The sequence below is a fragment of the Ambystoma mexicanum genome, chromosome 5p (assembly GCF_040938575.1).
Source record: "Ambystoma mexicanum isolate Mex_15411 chromosome 5p, UKY_AmexF1_1, whole genome shotgun sequence".
In the NCBI taxonomy this organism is placed as follows: Eukaryota; Metazoa; Chordata; class Amphibia; order Caudata; family Ambystomatidae; genus Ambystoma; species Ambystoma mexicanum.
The window spans coordinates 272129439-272147401 of NC_090930.1; the positions used below are offsets into that span (position 1 = coordinate 272129439).

The window sequence follows — 17963 nt, forward strand, 5'->3', positions numbered from 1 at the left end:
CTCATAGCGACCACTACCTGAAATGAAGGACAGAGATAGGAACGTCATAGGTGAACCACAGACAGAGGGTATTATAATTGAAGTGGAAAGAGAAGCGAGCAAACAGATAACCCCCTGGGCCAAGGGAGCCCAAGGGCACAGTGAAAAGGTTCTGCCCCCCCCCCGCCTTAACAGTGACCAGGGATGCAATGGTGGCTGCACACCGGGATATGCCAAGGGACAAGGCGGTGCAGACATCAATAGCCTGAACACAGGTTGTAGGTGCAGGTGTTGGAGGAGTCATCACCACAATATAGGACACCAACAACCCACAACTCTGCATGATTGAGCAAGGCACAGCAAACCGCAAGTGCAGCACTCGGACAGTTATAGCGGAGGGCATCCTTCAACATAACATTACATATAATGTCATTCTTTTCATCAAAAAGTACATTTGGCCGTCACATAGTCATCAAGCGCACAGCACATATGCCATTTGCAATCGCCCAAATATTATGTAAAGTTAAGCTTGCATCATTTCTGGGTGTTCCATTCTCTCGATGTCACGCTGAACAACCGCTCTGAACAACAGACCCCAGAAATAGAAACTAAATGTCCACTTTCAATATAGTCAGTGTTATCAATTTTTTGTGGGTAATTCGCCACATCATATCCTTCGAACTGTTAGTGCATTTAATTCAAGGACAAATAACAATGCCAGCCTGTATTCAGTGATCTAAGCCTGATAAGGGTAGGTTACGTTTTGGAGAAAGGATGTCACAAAAAAAGATAAACAGCATAAGATCTTGCAGTGGTAGTTATTGCTCCTGAAAGCATGCCTACTTGTGGAGCTGGAGGCTCGGGTATGGGAATATCCAGCAACAGCATCATATCCAAGACTCAGAGATGGAAAGCTCTGACCGAGTGGTGCGGGTCTTCGCAATCCTGGTCCGTGTGCTCTTCGTCAGTTGTGGCGGGAACAAAAAACTTATCCGCGGCACGGGGTACTTAAGACACTGTGGGCATATTTATTTGCACCACCAGAGCCCTAAGCACTGGTGACAGCGGAGGCAGTGGTGGCAGTGCAGGAGGGGGATCCAAAGTTAGTGGAGGAGGCACTACTGAAACCTGCTGAGGAGTAGGAGAGGCTTAGGATACAATTCTTTCAACAGATCTTTAAAGTAAGCCTACATCGGGTCTTAGTGCATGAGGACCTGGAATTTGCCAAAGAACGCATCATCAGAGGAAGGTCTAGGCAGAGGAGTGAGTAGAGGCTGCTCTGGAGGGGCATACTCCCAAGATTGTAATGAGGCAGGTTGGCAAGATGGCCCTCCTCCAGCTGTATCCACATTATGTAAGGGAGCGGGCGCAGGAGAAAGCAAGACTGTGGGTGGCAGCAGAAACCTTGCACACCAGTTCCTTGGAAGGCAAAAGGGTTTCTACTGTCCATGCTTTGCAGAAAATGCTGGTTGCCCCCAAAGGTAGCCCCTTTGTACCAGCTGTCGAGAACGTTGGTGTGGAGGAGCTCCTCAAAAAGGCTGCCTCAAACCGCGTGGGTTGAACCGCCATTTTGGCACTGCCTCAAGTGATCTGTGCCACAGGTTTCAGTGAGGCCATTGTCACGACAGGGATTGCAGGGGCTTTTGGATTAGTTTTAGCCCTTATGTAAGGTACTGATGGTGGCAACAGTAAAGACCGACACAAGTTATCACAGTTCAAGGGTGTTTATTAAACTGTAAATGAAGGGTGGAAAAATGCATAACCTAAATCTAAGATGGGAGCAGGCTTCAACCATCAAATCAAAAATAAGTAAGTTCTTGTGGCGTCTTGTCAAAGTAAAACCTTACAACTAATTACAGAAAGAGTGTGGGATAGGGTTTTCAATAAAGGAAGAAGTGTTCACAAATAATAAGTCAGGATGTGATTGCCAGGGCTCTCCCTTCCCCACGTTTTGAGCATGGGACAAAGTGGATCTCCTGAGCACAGCACACGCTCCAGCTTGCATGAGCCAACAGTTTCATACCAGCTAGCAGGTTCTTCGATGGTTAAGTCTCTTTTCAATAAAAAGACTCTTGCCTTCGAAGCCTGATGTATCCAAAAAACAAACGCAAAGTTCAGTTTCACGTATACTTTGGGTGATGGCTTCACCCCTGGGTCCGCCTCTTTGGGGCGTAGACCCTTCACAAAATCATCTCGAACAAATCAACTGAACAGGTCCCTTTTCAAGGAACTTTGGGTGATAACTTTTCACCCCCGGATCTCCCTCTTCCGGGCTCGACCACTTTCACACGTCAGCCTCCCTCCTTTGGGTTCACTGTGACTTTTTTTACTTTCACAAATCTTAATGTCTTTTTAAACAGTTCTTTGGGTTTTGCCCCTCTGGTTGGCTTCCCTCTGCCGGTTTCACTCTCGCCAACTTTTACAACACACAGTTCACGCACTCATTTCACTAAGCGGGACTCATTTCCCTTAGCTCCGCAATCATCTATTGTTCAAAGACATTCGACGGTACAGAGGATTTTACAAGACCCCTGTGTGACCACTTTGACCTCTTCTCGCCTCCTCCCAAGGGCTTCTGGATACGGTAGTTTCTACCATCGGGTAATTTCCCAGAGTTTCCTACATGAGCACCAACATGGTGCTGGACTCCTCTGTTGCTGGTTTTCCCCCTCTTTCATCAATAGTGTCTTTAAACCTTTCAAAGTTCAATTTAGCTATGGGCTACTTTTTGCCAAACACAGTTCAGTTTCTAATCGATTCTCCACTTTCTTTATCTTTGGAGTCAAGGTTGGTACCACCGAGACAAGCATCTTTCCCCAGCTTGGTAATCAGCGGAGGAGGGTCTCATGTACCGTTGACATCTGCTGCAGCACACGCTGGCTATTGCTTGCAGTCTTAAGATTCCTTCTGCAGAGTATTCACGGGCCTTGGTCGGAAAGGGTAAGGTCGCGTCTCTCCTTGTCACCCTCTCAGTATGCGCCGTCTTTCTCCACCTCTTGAACTGCCATGCACATTGTGTGGTCTGCTTTGCTCGTCGTGTGCTCTTGTGCTTCACCTTTTATCCCTGTTGGGAAGGGAAAGGGCCGTCAGGTGTGTGTGTGATTCTGGTCAATTGCCTGACTTTGCCTGACCCTTGTATTGGGACATGTCAGGTAAACAGCTCTAGTGTTAGTCTGTTGTCTTTCATATTGTGTGAAAGTGTTCGTGTTGAAATGGGGGGCAGTGTTTTGGAATATCCTACGTGGTAGGATGGGAAAAGGTGTAGAAAGAAGGGGCATGCCACGTCTCACCCGTCGGGGTCCCACTCCCCAAGGTCCCCCCATCCAGGTGATCCTCCCTCACTGGTCCACCCCCAGGAACTGGATCCGATAGTGTTGGCTGTGTACTGGCCACCTGGATGACAGATCCCCAGGGACTAGCAAGGGAGACACCTTCAGGTTTCTCACACCTCTGACAGGGAACCTCGGCAGAGCCGGTACTAGCAGACTTCGAGTGCTTTTCAGCTCTTTTGGTTTCTTTAGAAGAATGAGCCCTTAGTGAGGGATCCTCGGCAGGGCCGGTGCTTGAAGACTTAGGGCCTTTGCCCTCCTTCTTTGCCCCCTCAGCAAGACCGGTACGACCACAAGATTTTTTGTGGTGAAGCTTAAGGTTACGCCCGGTAGCTCCTCAATCCTGCTGTTCTTTGATATATCAAAGATATATCATTTATATGATATATCAAAGATAAACCCAGAGGATCCCTGGTTAGCCTAACCGGGGATCCTCTGGGTTTACCCTGGTACTTTTAGTCACTTGACAGGAAACCTCGAGACATTGGCTTGGTACGTTTAGTCCCGGACTGGGAAACTTCTGGAACAATCCTGGTTGCAGCAGCCCCAGGAGCGTTGGGCTTAGTTTTAGCCCCCAGATGGGGAACCTCAGAGGAAAAAAATGTCTTTGTAGCCCCTTGACAGGGAGCCTCAGAGAAAACTCTGGAATCCAGATTAGATCCCTTTCGTGACACCTCAGGGAGAACCCTGGAACAAGAGCCACTTGGACCCCTCCCAGAACCAGAAGGCCCCAAGAGTGAGTCCCCTGGCTGCGGTGCTCTAAAAAGGAAGGAACTTACCAGATGTTTCCTGTTTTCATTGATGAAGTGCTGTAATTTTGAAGGAGAACGCTGTTGGAGCACCTCCTCCCACTTGACGAGCCTCCACTGGAGTGCCCAGACAGAGAGTCCCACTGATGTTCCGGGCCCAAGCTCGCGAAACAGAGAGAATGGGGATCCACCCTCGTAAAACGATGTTTGCACCAAGAACAGGAACAAATCCCTGATGCTCTGGCATAGACGGAGGATAAAAAAATTGTGGAACTGGAGCAGGAAGAAAAAGGACCAGTGGGAAAAAAGAAAATATTCCCCACGATGCAAGTGCGTCTAACCCCGACCGCGCGGAGAAAAGGACGGAAGGGCGATGCGCAGGGCGAAGCTCATGAAAGGCAGGGCTACGGTCAAGTGCGGTGGCCCTGCATAAAAATAAAAGAAGGACAACACATTCTTTTTGATGCTTCAAAAGTGCTCTGGTCCCGTCCTGATGCAAAGAATGTCCCAAAAGTATGGAGGAAAGGGGGCGGGACATAGGGGCAAATATCTGCCAGATTGAAGGGCTCAAAGGGTGTCAAGGAAAACTGAGGAGAGTTAGAAGAACCCAAGATGGAATCACTGCCCTTGCAGTAGGTCTAGCCAGAGAGAAACCTCAGGAAATTCGAGACACAAGGAAAGAGGTTTCAGTAAGACTTCCTCAGGACTAACGTTGACTGACAGGGTAAAGTGGAAACCATCAACCCCTTAAGAAAACCATCCTTGCACAAACTGAAGAAGATCTGGCCTTAAACTCTAACTGTTGCTGAAGGTAAGGAAGGGCAGCACGCTTCTGGGAGCTTCCACGGTGGGGTCGCCATTAACTAAGCCACCACAGGAAACAGGAAGAACCCTTGATGAGGTCATTCTGGGGCTACCAATATCAACAGATCCTCCTGTCATACTTTTGACAACCTGTTCAGATTCAGGTGAAATTGAGGAAATGCAAAGAGGAGAGACTTTAGCCAAGGTATCGACACAGAATCTGTGCCCCATGCCTGTGGATATGATATGATGTGGCATTTATAACGCGCCTATACGCAAGTGTTTCAAGGCGCCACGAGGCATGGGAGGGGAACAGAGACTGATCTTACTAGGCCAGGTGACATTGAGATTGCGCAAGTGCAGGGGAGGTTGGGGAGGGCAAAAGTGTGAGGAGGAGGAGAAGTGCAGTACATAGGATGACAGTAAATAAATAGAAACAATAAATAGCAGCAATAAATAAGAAGTGCGCCCAGCTGGTGGCAGGTGCAAGGGTAAGTACAGACATCAGGTGTCAAGTGCTGGTAGGGGGCTGTAGAGATACAGAAACAGCCCCAGAGCGCAAGGGTTTCCAAGGGGCAGTGCAGGTGTGCCACTGGTGGGGAGGGCACCTGGGCCCGAGAACAGGGGGTAGCCAGGTGACCAGTGCAGTTTCAGTTTCAGCCAGGAGTTCAGCAGGGGAGAGGAGGAGAGAAAGGAGAGGCAAAGAGGAAGGTTTTGAACTGCTTCTGGAACCAGAGATGGTTCTCCTCCATTTTCAGGTAGGGAGGTTGTTTCAGAGGGAGGCCGCAGCCGAGGAAAGAGATCTACCACCAACTTGTTGGTTGGCGAAGCGACTGACCCTGAGGGAGTTGGAGGCAGATATGATATGATATGATATGGCATTTGTAACGCGCCTATACACAAGTGTTTCAAGGCACGACGAGGCAGGGGGGGACAAGGGGAGACAGACAATGATCCTACTAGGCCAGGTGTCATTCAGACCGCACAAGTGCAAGGGAAGAGCGGAAGGGAAAAGTGCAAGGGAAGAGCGGAAGGGAGAGGGGAAAGTGCAGTACAAGGTTAGTAGAATACAAGATAAATAATAGGGCCAGCTGGTGGCAAGTGCAAGGTAAGTGCCGGTAGGTGGGGCTGTAGGATACAGAGACAGTCCCGTAGTGCAGGGAGGCAGTGCAGGAAGAGTGGCTGGGCCCAGGACCGAGATCAGTGAGTGGCCCAGTTGCATATTCAGTGCAGGTTCAGTGATTTTAGCAGGGGAGAGAGGGAGAGAAAGCGGAGGCAAAGAGGAAGGTTTTGAGGTGCTTCTGGAACCGGAGGTGGTTCTCCTCAAGTTTCAGGGAGACAGGAAGGCTGTTCCAGAGGGAGGCCCCTGCTGCGGAGAGAGATCTACCCCCAACTCGTTGCTTGGAGAAGTGGCTGACCCTGAGGGAGTTGGAGGTGGATGAGCGAAGAGCTTGAGAAGGAAGATATTTAGGAAAAGAGCGTTGAAGGTATTGAGGCCCCAGGCCCCAGAAGGACTTGTGGACAATGCAGAGGGTTTTGAACTTAATCCTCGCAGCATCTGGGAGCTAGTGCAGAGATTTCAGTCCTGGAGAGATACGATCCCTGGGCTTGAGGCCAAGGAAAAGTCTCACAGTCCTGTTCTGGATGAGTTGCAGAGGGGGGAGAGTAGAAGCAGGCAGATTTAGAAAGAGGCTGTTGCAGTAGTCCAGCCTAGACAGAACCAGTGCTCTGGAGACAGTGAGCTTCTGGGGGAAAGTGAGAAAACGAAGAATACCCCTGAGGAAGTGCAGCTGATAGTTTGGCTTTTTAGAGATGTCAGAGATGTGAGGAGAGAAGGAGAGTGTGGAGTCGGAGATGACCCCGAGGTTTTTAGCCTCACGGGAGCAGGAAGAGGGCCAGGATAGGCCAGCCAGAGAGGGACAGGAAAAGAGGGAGCGGGTGTGCTTATGAGGAGAATCTCAGTCTTACTGGCATTAAGACAGAGATCATTGGCAGCACACCAGTCCCAGATAGCAGACAGGCCGTCGGAGATGAGAGTAGGAGAAGAGAGTAAGAACAGTAAGCAATGAGAAGTACATAGATATCCAGATATGGCTGACCAAAATACAATATATCTCTTATACAACAAGAAGTCAGGAGAGATCTTATGCAAAAGTTGTATGTCTCTGAGACAACCGGAGGTGGGATGCAGTGTACGCATGCAAATAATGTATTGTTTCTCCTTGACATCCACCAGTGGGAAGCAATCTTATGCAAGTGCCATATATCTCTGAGATGAAATTAAATCTAGCTTTACAGGTTCGATTCAATAGTTTACACTGCAGTTTTGAGTCTTAGAAGTACCTTTGTTCTGTATTGAAGTGGAATGAAATCCCAAGGGACTACGGCAAGTCCTCTGGAACATCCCTTCCCCTAAATCCCCCGGGTCGCCACCAATTGCCCCCCTCAGCTTGGTCACCTGGCACCAGATTGGTAATAGAACCAACACAGAGAAATGTAGCCAGACTAGTCCTGGTTTAAAACTTCAAACACACTCTGATTTGAAGCATAATGTGTTGTTCTTTTTACAGTGCTGACTGCACATTAACTACACGCTAATTGTACTGAAGCAGAAAAACTAGTTTGTGTGGTTTTGTAGTCTGCTCGCCCAAGGTTACTGGAAACACATAATTTTCTCCCCTGTGAGTTAATTATCCCGCCCACTCCGAGATGGGTGTTGCATTGTGTCTCGAAGTCTTGACTCTGTAAGGAAGCAATTCAAAATAAGGCAACCAAAAGCACACAGCTCTATCCCACACATACATAACAGCATGCATAATCGCATATCATACACTTTGGGCGTCATTTTGATTGATATGACATATGATATGACATTTTTGTAATATCGCGCCCATACACAAATGTTTCAGGGCGCGACGAGGCAAGGGAGAGGTACAACGGAGGACAAAACAACGATCTTACTAGGCCCAGTTACATGGAGAACACGCAAGTGCAGGGGAGAGGGAAGGGGGGAAATGCAAAGGGCAGGGGAGGAATGGAAAGTGCTGAACACATGATCAAAACAACAACAGATAGTTCGGCCAGCAGGTGGCAAGTGCAAGGATTAAGTGCAGACAACGGGTGTCTGATAAGTGCAGGTAAGGGGGACCGTAGGGTTGCAGATATAGACCCAAGTGCAAGGGTTGCCAGGAGGCAGTGCAGGTATGCAGCTGGGTGGGCAGGGATCTGGGCCCGAATTCAGAGGGTGTCCAGGTGTCCAGTGCGCAGAACAGATAGAGATCAGCAGGGTAGAGGAAGAGTGAAGGCAGAAGCAAAGAGGAAGGTCTTGAGGTGCTTCCGGTACCAAAGATGGTTCTCCTAGAGTTTCAGAAAGGATTGGGCCCATACATTGCATGGGGTGGACCACGTACGTGTACACTCTCCTGTAAGCAGTCCTGTCCATGCAGTTTTGATTGTTTTTGTGCGTGCGTTTTAATCATTCAGCATGGGCATTCGGAGCAACACATGCTTCCATGCTGTTGTTCACCAAAGAATCATAATGCTGCCTCCAATGGCCATGCATTGCCGAACACACTTACATGAACCCCAATGGATTTCGCCTAGTCTTTTTACAGGTGAAAAACCAATGTGGTAATTATTATTCCATCTGGCTATCATCTTAAATTAATGTGGGAGGAGAGGCATGTGGATATATAACAAAGGACTGGGAGAAGCGCAGATTATGGAACCACACTCCCCCTGCCCCAACCACATCAAAATGACCCTTATAATCTGTAATGAACTAGCGGGTTACTTCTGGGTGTCTTAACATTGTTCGGTATGTGGAAATAGGCGGTTCTTTTTATTTCCTCACTGATTTTTTTTTTCTTCTATTTTTCTATTTGTTTAGGTTGAAGTATAATGGGCCACTGAGGCCAAATGTCACTACTAGTAAAAAAAAAACACATGCCATCAATGGACTAAATCGCATTATGTTTCCCTCTTTTACAGGTGTCATGTCCGTTAACGACAGGTCCTCTTCAGTCCTGCACACTTAAAGTAAAAAGCAATACCTGCTACTGCTGTGACCTGTATAACTGTGGAAGGTGAGCATAGAGCCGCACGAGGGTATGTTGGAGCTCTGACCTGTATAACTGTGGAAGGTGAGCATAGAGCCGCACGAGGGTATGTTGGAGCTCTGACCTGTATAACTGTGGAAGGTGAGCATAGAGCCGCACGAGGGTATGTTGGAGCTCTGACCTGTATAACTGTGGAAGGTGAGCATAGAGCCGCACGAGGGTATGTTGGAGCTCTGACCTGTATAACTGTGGAAGGTGAGCATGCAGCCGCACGAGGGTATGTTGGAGCTCTGACCTGTATAACTGTGGAAGGTGAGCATAGAGCCGCACGAGGGTATGTTGGAGCTCCCCAGTGGCCACGGTATGGGTTGGCACAATCTACGCTGGCAGCCAGGTACATTTCATGCCCAGGCTCGTTCCCTAGCCCGCTAAGTCTTAAGGGGGCGGACACCGATAGAAGATGCCTCTAGAATGGGAGCTAGGTTATCAAACACGCAAGGGATCTCTAATTCAATGCGGGGAACCGCCAACGTTAGCAGACGCTTTGCAGACTGCGTTTATTTGTGTTCCTATGCAATCCGCATGGTACTAAGCCAAGGCGGATTCCAGTCGGTTCCATTGATTTCATGAGTGCATGAACTTTTCATGCAGGTGTAAATGAAATGCACTGGCAAGACGGAGGAGGAATGCACAGTGCAGATCTCACCTCTGCCCCTCCTGTACCTTGTCACTGCATTAAAATGGGGTGGAGAAGTAAATCAAGTCAAAAAAGCTTTACACCCTGTTTTTACACCCTGTTTTACCACCGCACCCCATTTAAAAGGGGGCCGGCAGACTGCACCCATACATTAGAATTGGCAAGGCTAAACGTTTGGTCCTTGCTAAAGGGAACTCAACCTGGGTGGCGATTGAACCCTGCATTGATAAGGCACTTTGGAGAGATATTGACTAAAGGGTGACTAGGCAACCCCTATGATTCGGGCAAATGACAAAATCCATGTCCTGAATTCAGATCTCTTAGTGCGCAGTCAGTGGCCAAAATTTGCCATGCGATTGCAGCTCGTCAATGAGAGATTATGAGGATGATCTATTAATATTGGCTAAGAGACTGAGAGAGGGGTAATTATCTCGGAATAATGACCAGTTGGGGAAGTGCCGTTATTCCAAGCACTAATGAGCCCCCTGCAATAGCCCGAAATCTATAAGGCTATTAGCTCATTGTGGTAAAGCATTACAGGTTGTGAAAGGTTTTTTACTCGTGTGTAAAATCAATACAAAAATATATTTATAAATAAAATGTGGTATTATTTGGTGATATTTAAATAACGAGGTTGCCATTATAAGGTAAGCATTTGAATTGTAAATTTGGTTCAACTTCAACTGTTTTAACATGACCATGCATTGGGTGTAGTATAAAAGTAAATGGTTTCTTAATGCAAGAGTAAAAACTTGTATACATGTGTTAGCTTTCTTTTTGGTCCGTTTATGTGGATGTTGTCTGTCACAGTCAAGGTGCAGTAAAAACAGACACTCACAGAAATGGGGTGTCCTGTTGAAAGAAATCTGGCAGGCAAATCGCTTTGCTGTTTATTAAATGCAGAGACATGTTTTCAGGTTCCCAGTATGCTGCTGAGGGCCAGATGTTTGGAATACAGTCAAAACCATTAGTTATTGACTGCATTCCGAGCACTCTGATTGGCTGAGCAGAGGTCAAACTTGACTTCCATGTGCTAAGGGAAACTAATTCTAGCAAGTTTAAAAAAGGCACCAACATACAGCTACAGTGTTAAATGTATCCTCAGAGCCTCAGAGACTACGTAGAATGGTTCCCACTAGGCAAGGATTATGTTCTGGTTTCCGTTAGCCAATTTAAGCCCCTAATGAGCCTGCCCTTTGCCCAGGTCATGCAACTCCACTGCTGCTGCTCCTTTGTGGATCTTGATGTATGTAGAGTATTCTGGGTGAAAATGTCACCTCACTGACTTCGAGGTTGAAGATGACCTTCCTATTCTTTTCCAGCTTACGTAAGTGAATCTGTCAAGTGCCTAGGTTAAGGGTGGAGTACTTGGCATGTTAAATCATGTGAGAACACACAACAATGCATTCTCGATAAAGGTTTTGGTTCACTGGAATAGTACTGGCTTCTGACTCCACCCTATTGTTCTGTTTGGTGATCCATTGCACCATGCTCTCAGTTGACAATAGCCAACTTTCACAAAACATTATTTTTTGAAAAAGTAAGGCAGCTGTTAAACACATATGTTAAGTTCCCATAAAAACTATCTGGGTAAGTAATTTAATTTTGCGGCACAAGATCATATTTTCTGAAAAATGATTGATCGCTGTGTACACCTAAATAATACCTCTGAATCGCCCTTATTTTGTGTTGTCTTGGGCTCGTTCTGACTCCTCCAAGTGGCCAAAAGCCTCCCATACACCTCTGTGAGATGTCCCTTCCAGAAAGCCTTCAGCAAGTTTTCAGCAGGACTTCAACAAGTCTTCAGCAAGTCTTCAGCATCCTCCAGAAATGTGTTCATCGCGATTTACTTCAATGGAATCAGCCTTCCAAAGCATCTGGCATCAAACTATTTTAGTATTTAACAGGTTGAGAAGTACACAAATATTACACGGCTGTGACAGCAGCCTTGTATTTATGGTTAAAATGCTCAACTCATAGGAAGAGCACTTTTTGGGCGGCTTATAACTTTGGCACGGTTCGACGAATCCTCACCAAACTTTGCAAATAAAGTGCATGGCCCCTCGGAATGATTCTGCGAAGTTTGGTGCGGTTTTGTCCAAGGGGGCAAAGTTATAGTTGGGTCCCAACATTTTTGAAATCCTCATAGAAACAATGGAAAATAGATTTTGCTGTGCCTAACACCCAAACCTCTGGACAGATTTTCACCAAACATGCTCCAGGAGTGACGGCTTGGTCCTGAAAGCGGGCTTTTGTAAATTTGGTGTTAATCCATCCAGTAGTTTCTTTTAAAATGGCCAAAAAGTATGTAAAACAAAATTAGTAATTTCTGTTTCCGGTCCGCGGACTCATTTCCTGATTCTGAGTCCACGGACAACCCTGGGCCAATCAAGGGGTGGCTCGATGTCCGCGAACACATACATTTTTATTGGATAGTTAAAAAATGAGGTGCGTCATGATTTTTTAAAGGATCGCCATGTTGGATCTGCAGACAGCCGCCGCTGCCCACGGACACCACAGTGAGAAAAAAGTCTGGAAAACACATTTGGGGTTATATTGTGACCGAAAGAGGGCTTGGAAAGGGTGGGGAGTGCAATAAAGTTGTCATGGAGCTGTTTTATAGGTGAAAAAAGGATGTGCAGGTGCCACCGAGTCCACAGACATTGTGGCTGACCGCAGCCAGCGCAGTCAGAAAAAAGTCTGGAAAACACATTTGGGGTTATTTTGTGACCAAAAGAGGGCCCTGAAAGGGTTGAATACAGTTGATATGGAGCACTTTTTATAGGTGAAAAAAGGGTGTGCCGGTGCCGCCGAGTTTGCGGATATCACAGCTGACTGCGGACAGCGTGGTGAGAAAAAAGTCTGGAAAACACATTTGGGGTTGTTTGGTGGCCTAAAGAGGGCCTGGAAAGTGTGGGGGAATGCAATAAAGTTGTCATGGAGCTGTTTCGATTGCAGAGGGTTCTGTGTGGGTCTTGTTATTTGAAGGTGTATTGTACATACTTGTTATACAGTTGAATTATATCGTGGTGATTCGGGCCACTGGCCACACATACTATAGTAATATGTGCATAGTAATTATAGGTACTGTAGGGAGAGTATACAGTATTCGTAGTATGGTTGAATGATATAATTGAAGTGTATATGGTATTTAGGATTGTAATGCAATTGAGGATAGTGCTTATGGAATATGTATTTGTTTCTTTGTGAAGATAACAAACTAGATAATACTTTGTATGGTTATTTATTTGCATACAGTAATAAAGCTGGAATCTCTAGTTCTTTTTTCTGTGAAAAAAATGGTATAATTTGTTAAGCAGGATAGTTTAAAAGCTTTAATTACAAAACATTTTACATATAGATTTACTTTTTTGACCCTCATAAATAATACATTCGATGTACTATTTTTGGTACAACATTAGTGTGTGCTACACTGTTGATGTATTGACATGAAATAATCATTGGGTCATTGGGAAAAAAGCTATAGAGAATGAAAAAAAACGTACTGTAATTATGTGAGTGTAAGTGTGGTAGTATGTTTGTTTGAAGTGTGTTGTAATTAAGGGAATGTTCAAAGTAGTTAGATATCTGTTGGCTTATTCCAACTGTATAGGACTTTACAACAAGTTTTGCAGTAAGAATAACTGTGATGGCATATTTTAAGTGTATTAGAATGAAGGGTGTTTTTAATGTAGTTAGATACCCGTTGGAGCATTCTAACTGTCTTTGGTTTTAACAGTACGCATTGTAACATTGTACGTGACCGCAACAGTCGCCATATTGGATCCACGGACCACAGCCATTGTCTGCGGACAGCGCAGTGGGAAAAAAGTCTGGAAATTGCATTTGGGGTTATTTTGTGGCAGAAAGAGGGCTTGTATAGGATGAGGGGGGGTGGAAAAAAGTTTGTAGGGAGCTGTTTTTATAGGTGAAAAGAAGATGTGCAGGTGCTACAGTGTCCGCGGATACTGCAGTAGTTTGCGGACCTGCACATGCCATCTGGGTCTTTTAAGGATGCCTGGCATGGAAAGAAGACATCAGGGGACTAGCCAATCAGGTTTTGTGGTTATGGAGGGACTAGCCAATCAGGGTTTGTGGTTGTGGAGGAGGAGTTGAAGTTTACAGGGGTACAGCATAGCAAGTGTTTTCTTTTTTCTGTGTAGTGAAGATGGCTATGACTACGAAGAAGCAGAGTGTGTGAATGTGGGAGATTATTGGATCCATTCATTGAAGGTTTATACTGACTCTCGTGGCATCTCTGCTACTGTTGGATTGGAAGAAGTGGAGGTTTTGTGGTATGCAGATTGTGAATTAAAGTGGGCAACTTTATTACCATTCTGTGAGAGTATGGCTCACTTTAAACGTCCATATATTATTATTGTGCATTGCAGTGGCAACAGTTTGGACTATATTTGATAAGCTTCAGATATCCCTCATAGAATTACTGCAAAGAAATTAAATGGCACATTTTGCTCGATACATATTTTCTCATGGCCTAAGGGCTCATCAGTGAATGACTACAATTGCTTGGCGGACTGTTTGGTTACTTGCTCTAGTGTGGACTATGCTATGGAGGCCATGCAGAGTTGTGGCATCAGAGCTGAGAAGGCAAATATGACATCAAGTCACTTTTGTATTTGTTGCCAGTGCACCCATGTGATATCAACTTGCTGTGTATCTATCTTATTTAGAGGTCAGATACATGTAAAGAGGCCAATGGTGTTGGGATGTTTGGTGTTGAGTAATCATTTTGAATATTTCAGCACCTTCTTAGGGTGCTAGAGTGTTGGTTCAGTTTCAATCAGGTCTTGTCCGTGGTGCACAAGGAGATTCCAGGTGAACGATTGAGGATATTGAATGTTTTTGTGGAAATGACTGAGGAGTTTTGGGTTGATTTGGTTCCGGGAAAGGCAGAAAGCTGTGTGCCATACATATAGGTTGCCATTGGAAAAACATCTCAAGGTATGAGATTGAAATTGATGGATAGGTTAGTGTGTTTGATTCTAATATAGTTCAACCAACAGATTTTGGAAGCACCATCTCTATTTAAAAGCTCTTTAATAACGTTACGCGTGAAAGCACCTTGGGATTTGACCAAATATGCAACCATTGCAACTATTGTATTAGTGTGCCATGCGTCCTTCAAGAATCTTACACCCAATTCTGTGATATGATATGGCATTTATAACACACCTATACACAAGTGTTTCAAGATGCGACGAGGCATGGGAGGGGAACAGAGGGAAGACAGAGACAACAATCTTACTAGGCCAGTTGACATTGAGATCGCACAAGTGCACGGGAGGGGGTAGAGGAAAAGTGCAAGGATGATGGGGGAGTGCAGTACATAGGATAAACAGAAAATAGATTTAAAACAAATAAGAACAATAAATAAGAAGTGCAGCCAGCTGGTGGCAGGTGCAAGGGTAAGTGCAGACATCAGGTGTCAAGTGCTGGTAGGGAGCCGTAGGGATACAGAAACAGCCCCAGACTGCAAGGGTTGCCAGGGTGGCAGTGCAGGTGTGCAGCTCTTGGGGAGGGGACCTGGGCCTGAAAACAGAGGGTAGCCAGGCGACCAGTGCAGTTTCAGTGTCAGCAAGGAGTTCAGCAGGGGAAGGAGGAGAGAAAGCAGAAGCAAAGAGGAAGGTCTTGAGGTGCTTCCGGAACCAGAGATGGTTTTTCTAAATTTTCAGGGAGACATGGAGGCTGTTCCAGAGGGAGGTCCCAGCCAAAGAAAGAGATCTACCACCAACTTGTTGCTTGGAGAAGCGACTGACCCTGAGGGAGTTGAAGCCGGATGAGCGAAGCTATTGAGACCCCAGGTGCCAGAAGGCCTTGTGGACAATGCAGAGGGTTTTGAAATGAATCCTCGCACCTACTGGGAGCCAGTGCAGAGAATTCAGTTCTGGAGACATACGATCCCTGAGCATGAGGCCAAGGACAAGTCTTGCAGTCCTGTTTTGGATGAGTTGCAGAGGGCGGAGAGTAGAGGCAGGCAGATTAAGAAAGAGGATGTTGCAGTAGTCCAGCCTAGAGAGAACCAGAGCTCTGGAGACAGTGAGTGTCTGGGGGAAGGAGAGGAAAGGAAGAATACCTCTGTGCACAGCAACATTATCTCGGGAGGCCCAAAGGCTTTTTACAAAAGTCATTTTCAATAACTTGTAACTCTGATATATTGGAGTGCTTCCATAGCGATGCACCATACTTAAGAGCTGCCTTGGTTTGTGTACTATATACCCAGAGAATCATGTTGATAAATTGTGCTTTACACATGTACTTAAACCGTGTTATTTCCCCTATCAGCTGTTTCATTCTGATTACATTTTTTTTAATGTGGACCTCTCCTGTCAAATCTGGAGTGAAACGTATTCCAAGCTAATGAAATTCGAACACCTTTGGAATCATAGGGCCATTACTTTTAATTTTTGGCATTTTTATTACTTTTACAGGCCATAAAAGCTAATTTTGTCTAGTTAACCCTCAGATCCAAGTTTTTCCCAAATTGTGTGTAAGCATCAATTCACTTTTGAAGAGCCCTTGGAGTACGTTAGCATTATATCTTCTTTCAACTTTCTTATGATCATTTTCTAGCTTAAGTAGTTCCGACGCACCCTTCTTCCGTTCCAGATGTAGTAGCCTTTAAAGCATCACAGATTATCGATAAATCAGAAACTGTATTTTCAATTGACCTCTAAATAGCACACTATTTCTTCATCTGACGAAAAGATGTCCTTTAAGTTGCCAAGGATTGTCTGCAGATATGCCCCCCGCTGATTGATCTAGTATTATTTTGACACTAGCATGGCCAGAGATTATTATATTATCTATTTCAGCTGTCTTTACATCACCAAAGACGCTCCTGGAAACTAAAAAAATTATCAATATGAGACGATACCCCATGCGGGATTGAATGAAATGTGTATTATTTTTGGCCCTGGTGTAGCTCTCGTTGTATGTCAATTTAATCTCACATTTGCATAAGACTCAATAGGCCTTTTCTTGCCCTCATTTCAGTATATGAGTTTTGCTTTCCTGTCTTGTCTAGTTTTCCATCTGGAGAGATATTAAAATGTCCTCTAAATAGTATATCTGTGCTACCAGATCACATAGAATTCCACCAAGTTTTTCAAAGAATTTCTGCTGTTCTAAGTTGGGTGCATAAATGGCACATAGAGTCAACTGCTTACTTTTCCCAATGATGCTAAAAATTACATATCTCCCCTCTTGATCTATTTTGACCATTTCTATTGAGGGTCACAAGTTTCTTTTAAACAGTATGCCCCCCCCCCTCTTGGACAACCATTAGAGCAATTGGAAAACTCTTTGTCAAATAGTCTGTTCTATTTATAGTCTGCTTGCCATTTTCACAAGTCAGTTTCTTATAGGATTGTGATATCTACTTTCTTCCTGTCTATGTAGTTTGACACTTTTCTTCTCTTTACTGGGTTATTGTGCTTTTGACATTCCAGCTCAAGATGCATAAACATTTACTCATTTAGCAGGGAATCCAAAAATATACAATCTATCATGCATTTTTATACAGTTAAACCATGTATATACATTTAGTGCAATACAATCATCTGCAGTGGTTATTTGAAATTGTAAACTACATGTAGTGAGTTAATCAAGGAAATTAGGCTGTGTAAGACGGAAAAAAGTAAAAGACAAACAAATAATTGTTCTACATCGTCCATATCATTCTTTAAATATGTATATTACAGTAATACATAGAAAGTGTATAATCAAATATAAATGTAAAAGATAAAACCATGGGCCTCATTACGAGTATGGAGGTAGCCATGCTGCTAAAAGCGGCATTTCTACCCCCATACCGGGTACCAGGTCCGGGACCCGCAAAAGGGGACTTACCGGCCCATTCCGACCTAGGAGGGCCCGGTAAATCCCTTTCGCGGGACCCAGACCCGGTACATCCCCATTCCCATTCGAGCCCCCATAGGGCTCAATGGGAATGGGGAGGATGCTAACAACAGGCCCGTTAATGACGGGCCTGTTGTAAGCATCCTGGTCTGCTAGCGGGTCCCGCTAAGTATGCCTGGTCTGACCAGGCGTTCCATTGCGGGACCCGCTGCAGACCTCGTAATAGGGCGGTCCAGAATGAACGGTGCCGGCCCCTTACTGACACCGTTCATTCTGTGACGCCTGGGTCGTAATGAGGCCCCATGAACCTTCCTGGTATGAGTGTGAACAGTGCCCAACCCCATCTTCTTGCATAGGACAAATGCATCCACATTTTCATTTTTTATGTATTTTTTCTCCTTGTATATATGTAAGGATTCAGGAATGAAACTCGGATACAAGTTAGCCATGACTTTGGTTAAAGACCTTT

At 45.4% G+C, this 17963-nt stretch overlaps 1 protein-coding gene across 3 annotated transcripts in view; it reads left to right on the top strand.

Annotated features, from left to right (window-relative positions):
- TMEM255A (transmembrane protein 255A) overlaps positions 1 to 17963 on the top strand; it is a 577786-nt gene that overhangs the window by 455422 nt on the left and 104401 nt on the right. For 2 of the 3 annotated variants that reach the window (XM_069612683.1, XM_069612682.1), the window contains exons 6-7: positions 2767 to 2919; positions 8852 to 8946. In XM_069612683.1, the coding sequence (XP_069468784.1) occupies positions 2767 to 2919; positions 8852 to 8946 (248 nt within the window). The remainder of the gene's footprint in view (positions 1 to 2766; positions 2920 to 8851; positions 8947 to 17963) is intronic. The other variant, XM_069612684.1, reaches the window with a different exon arrangement.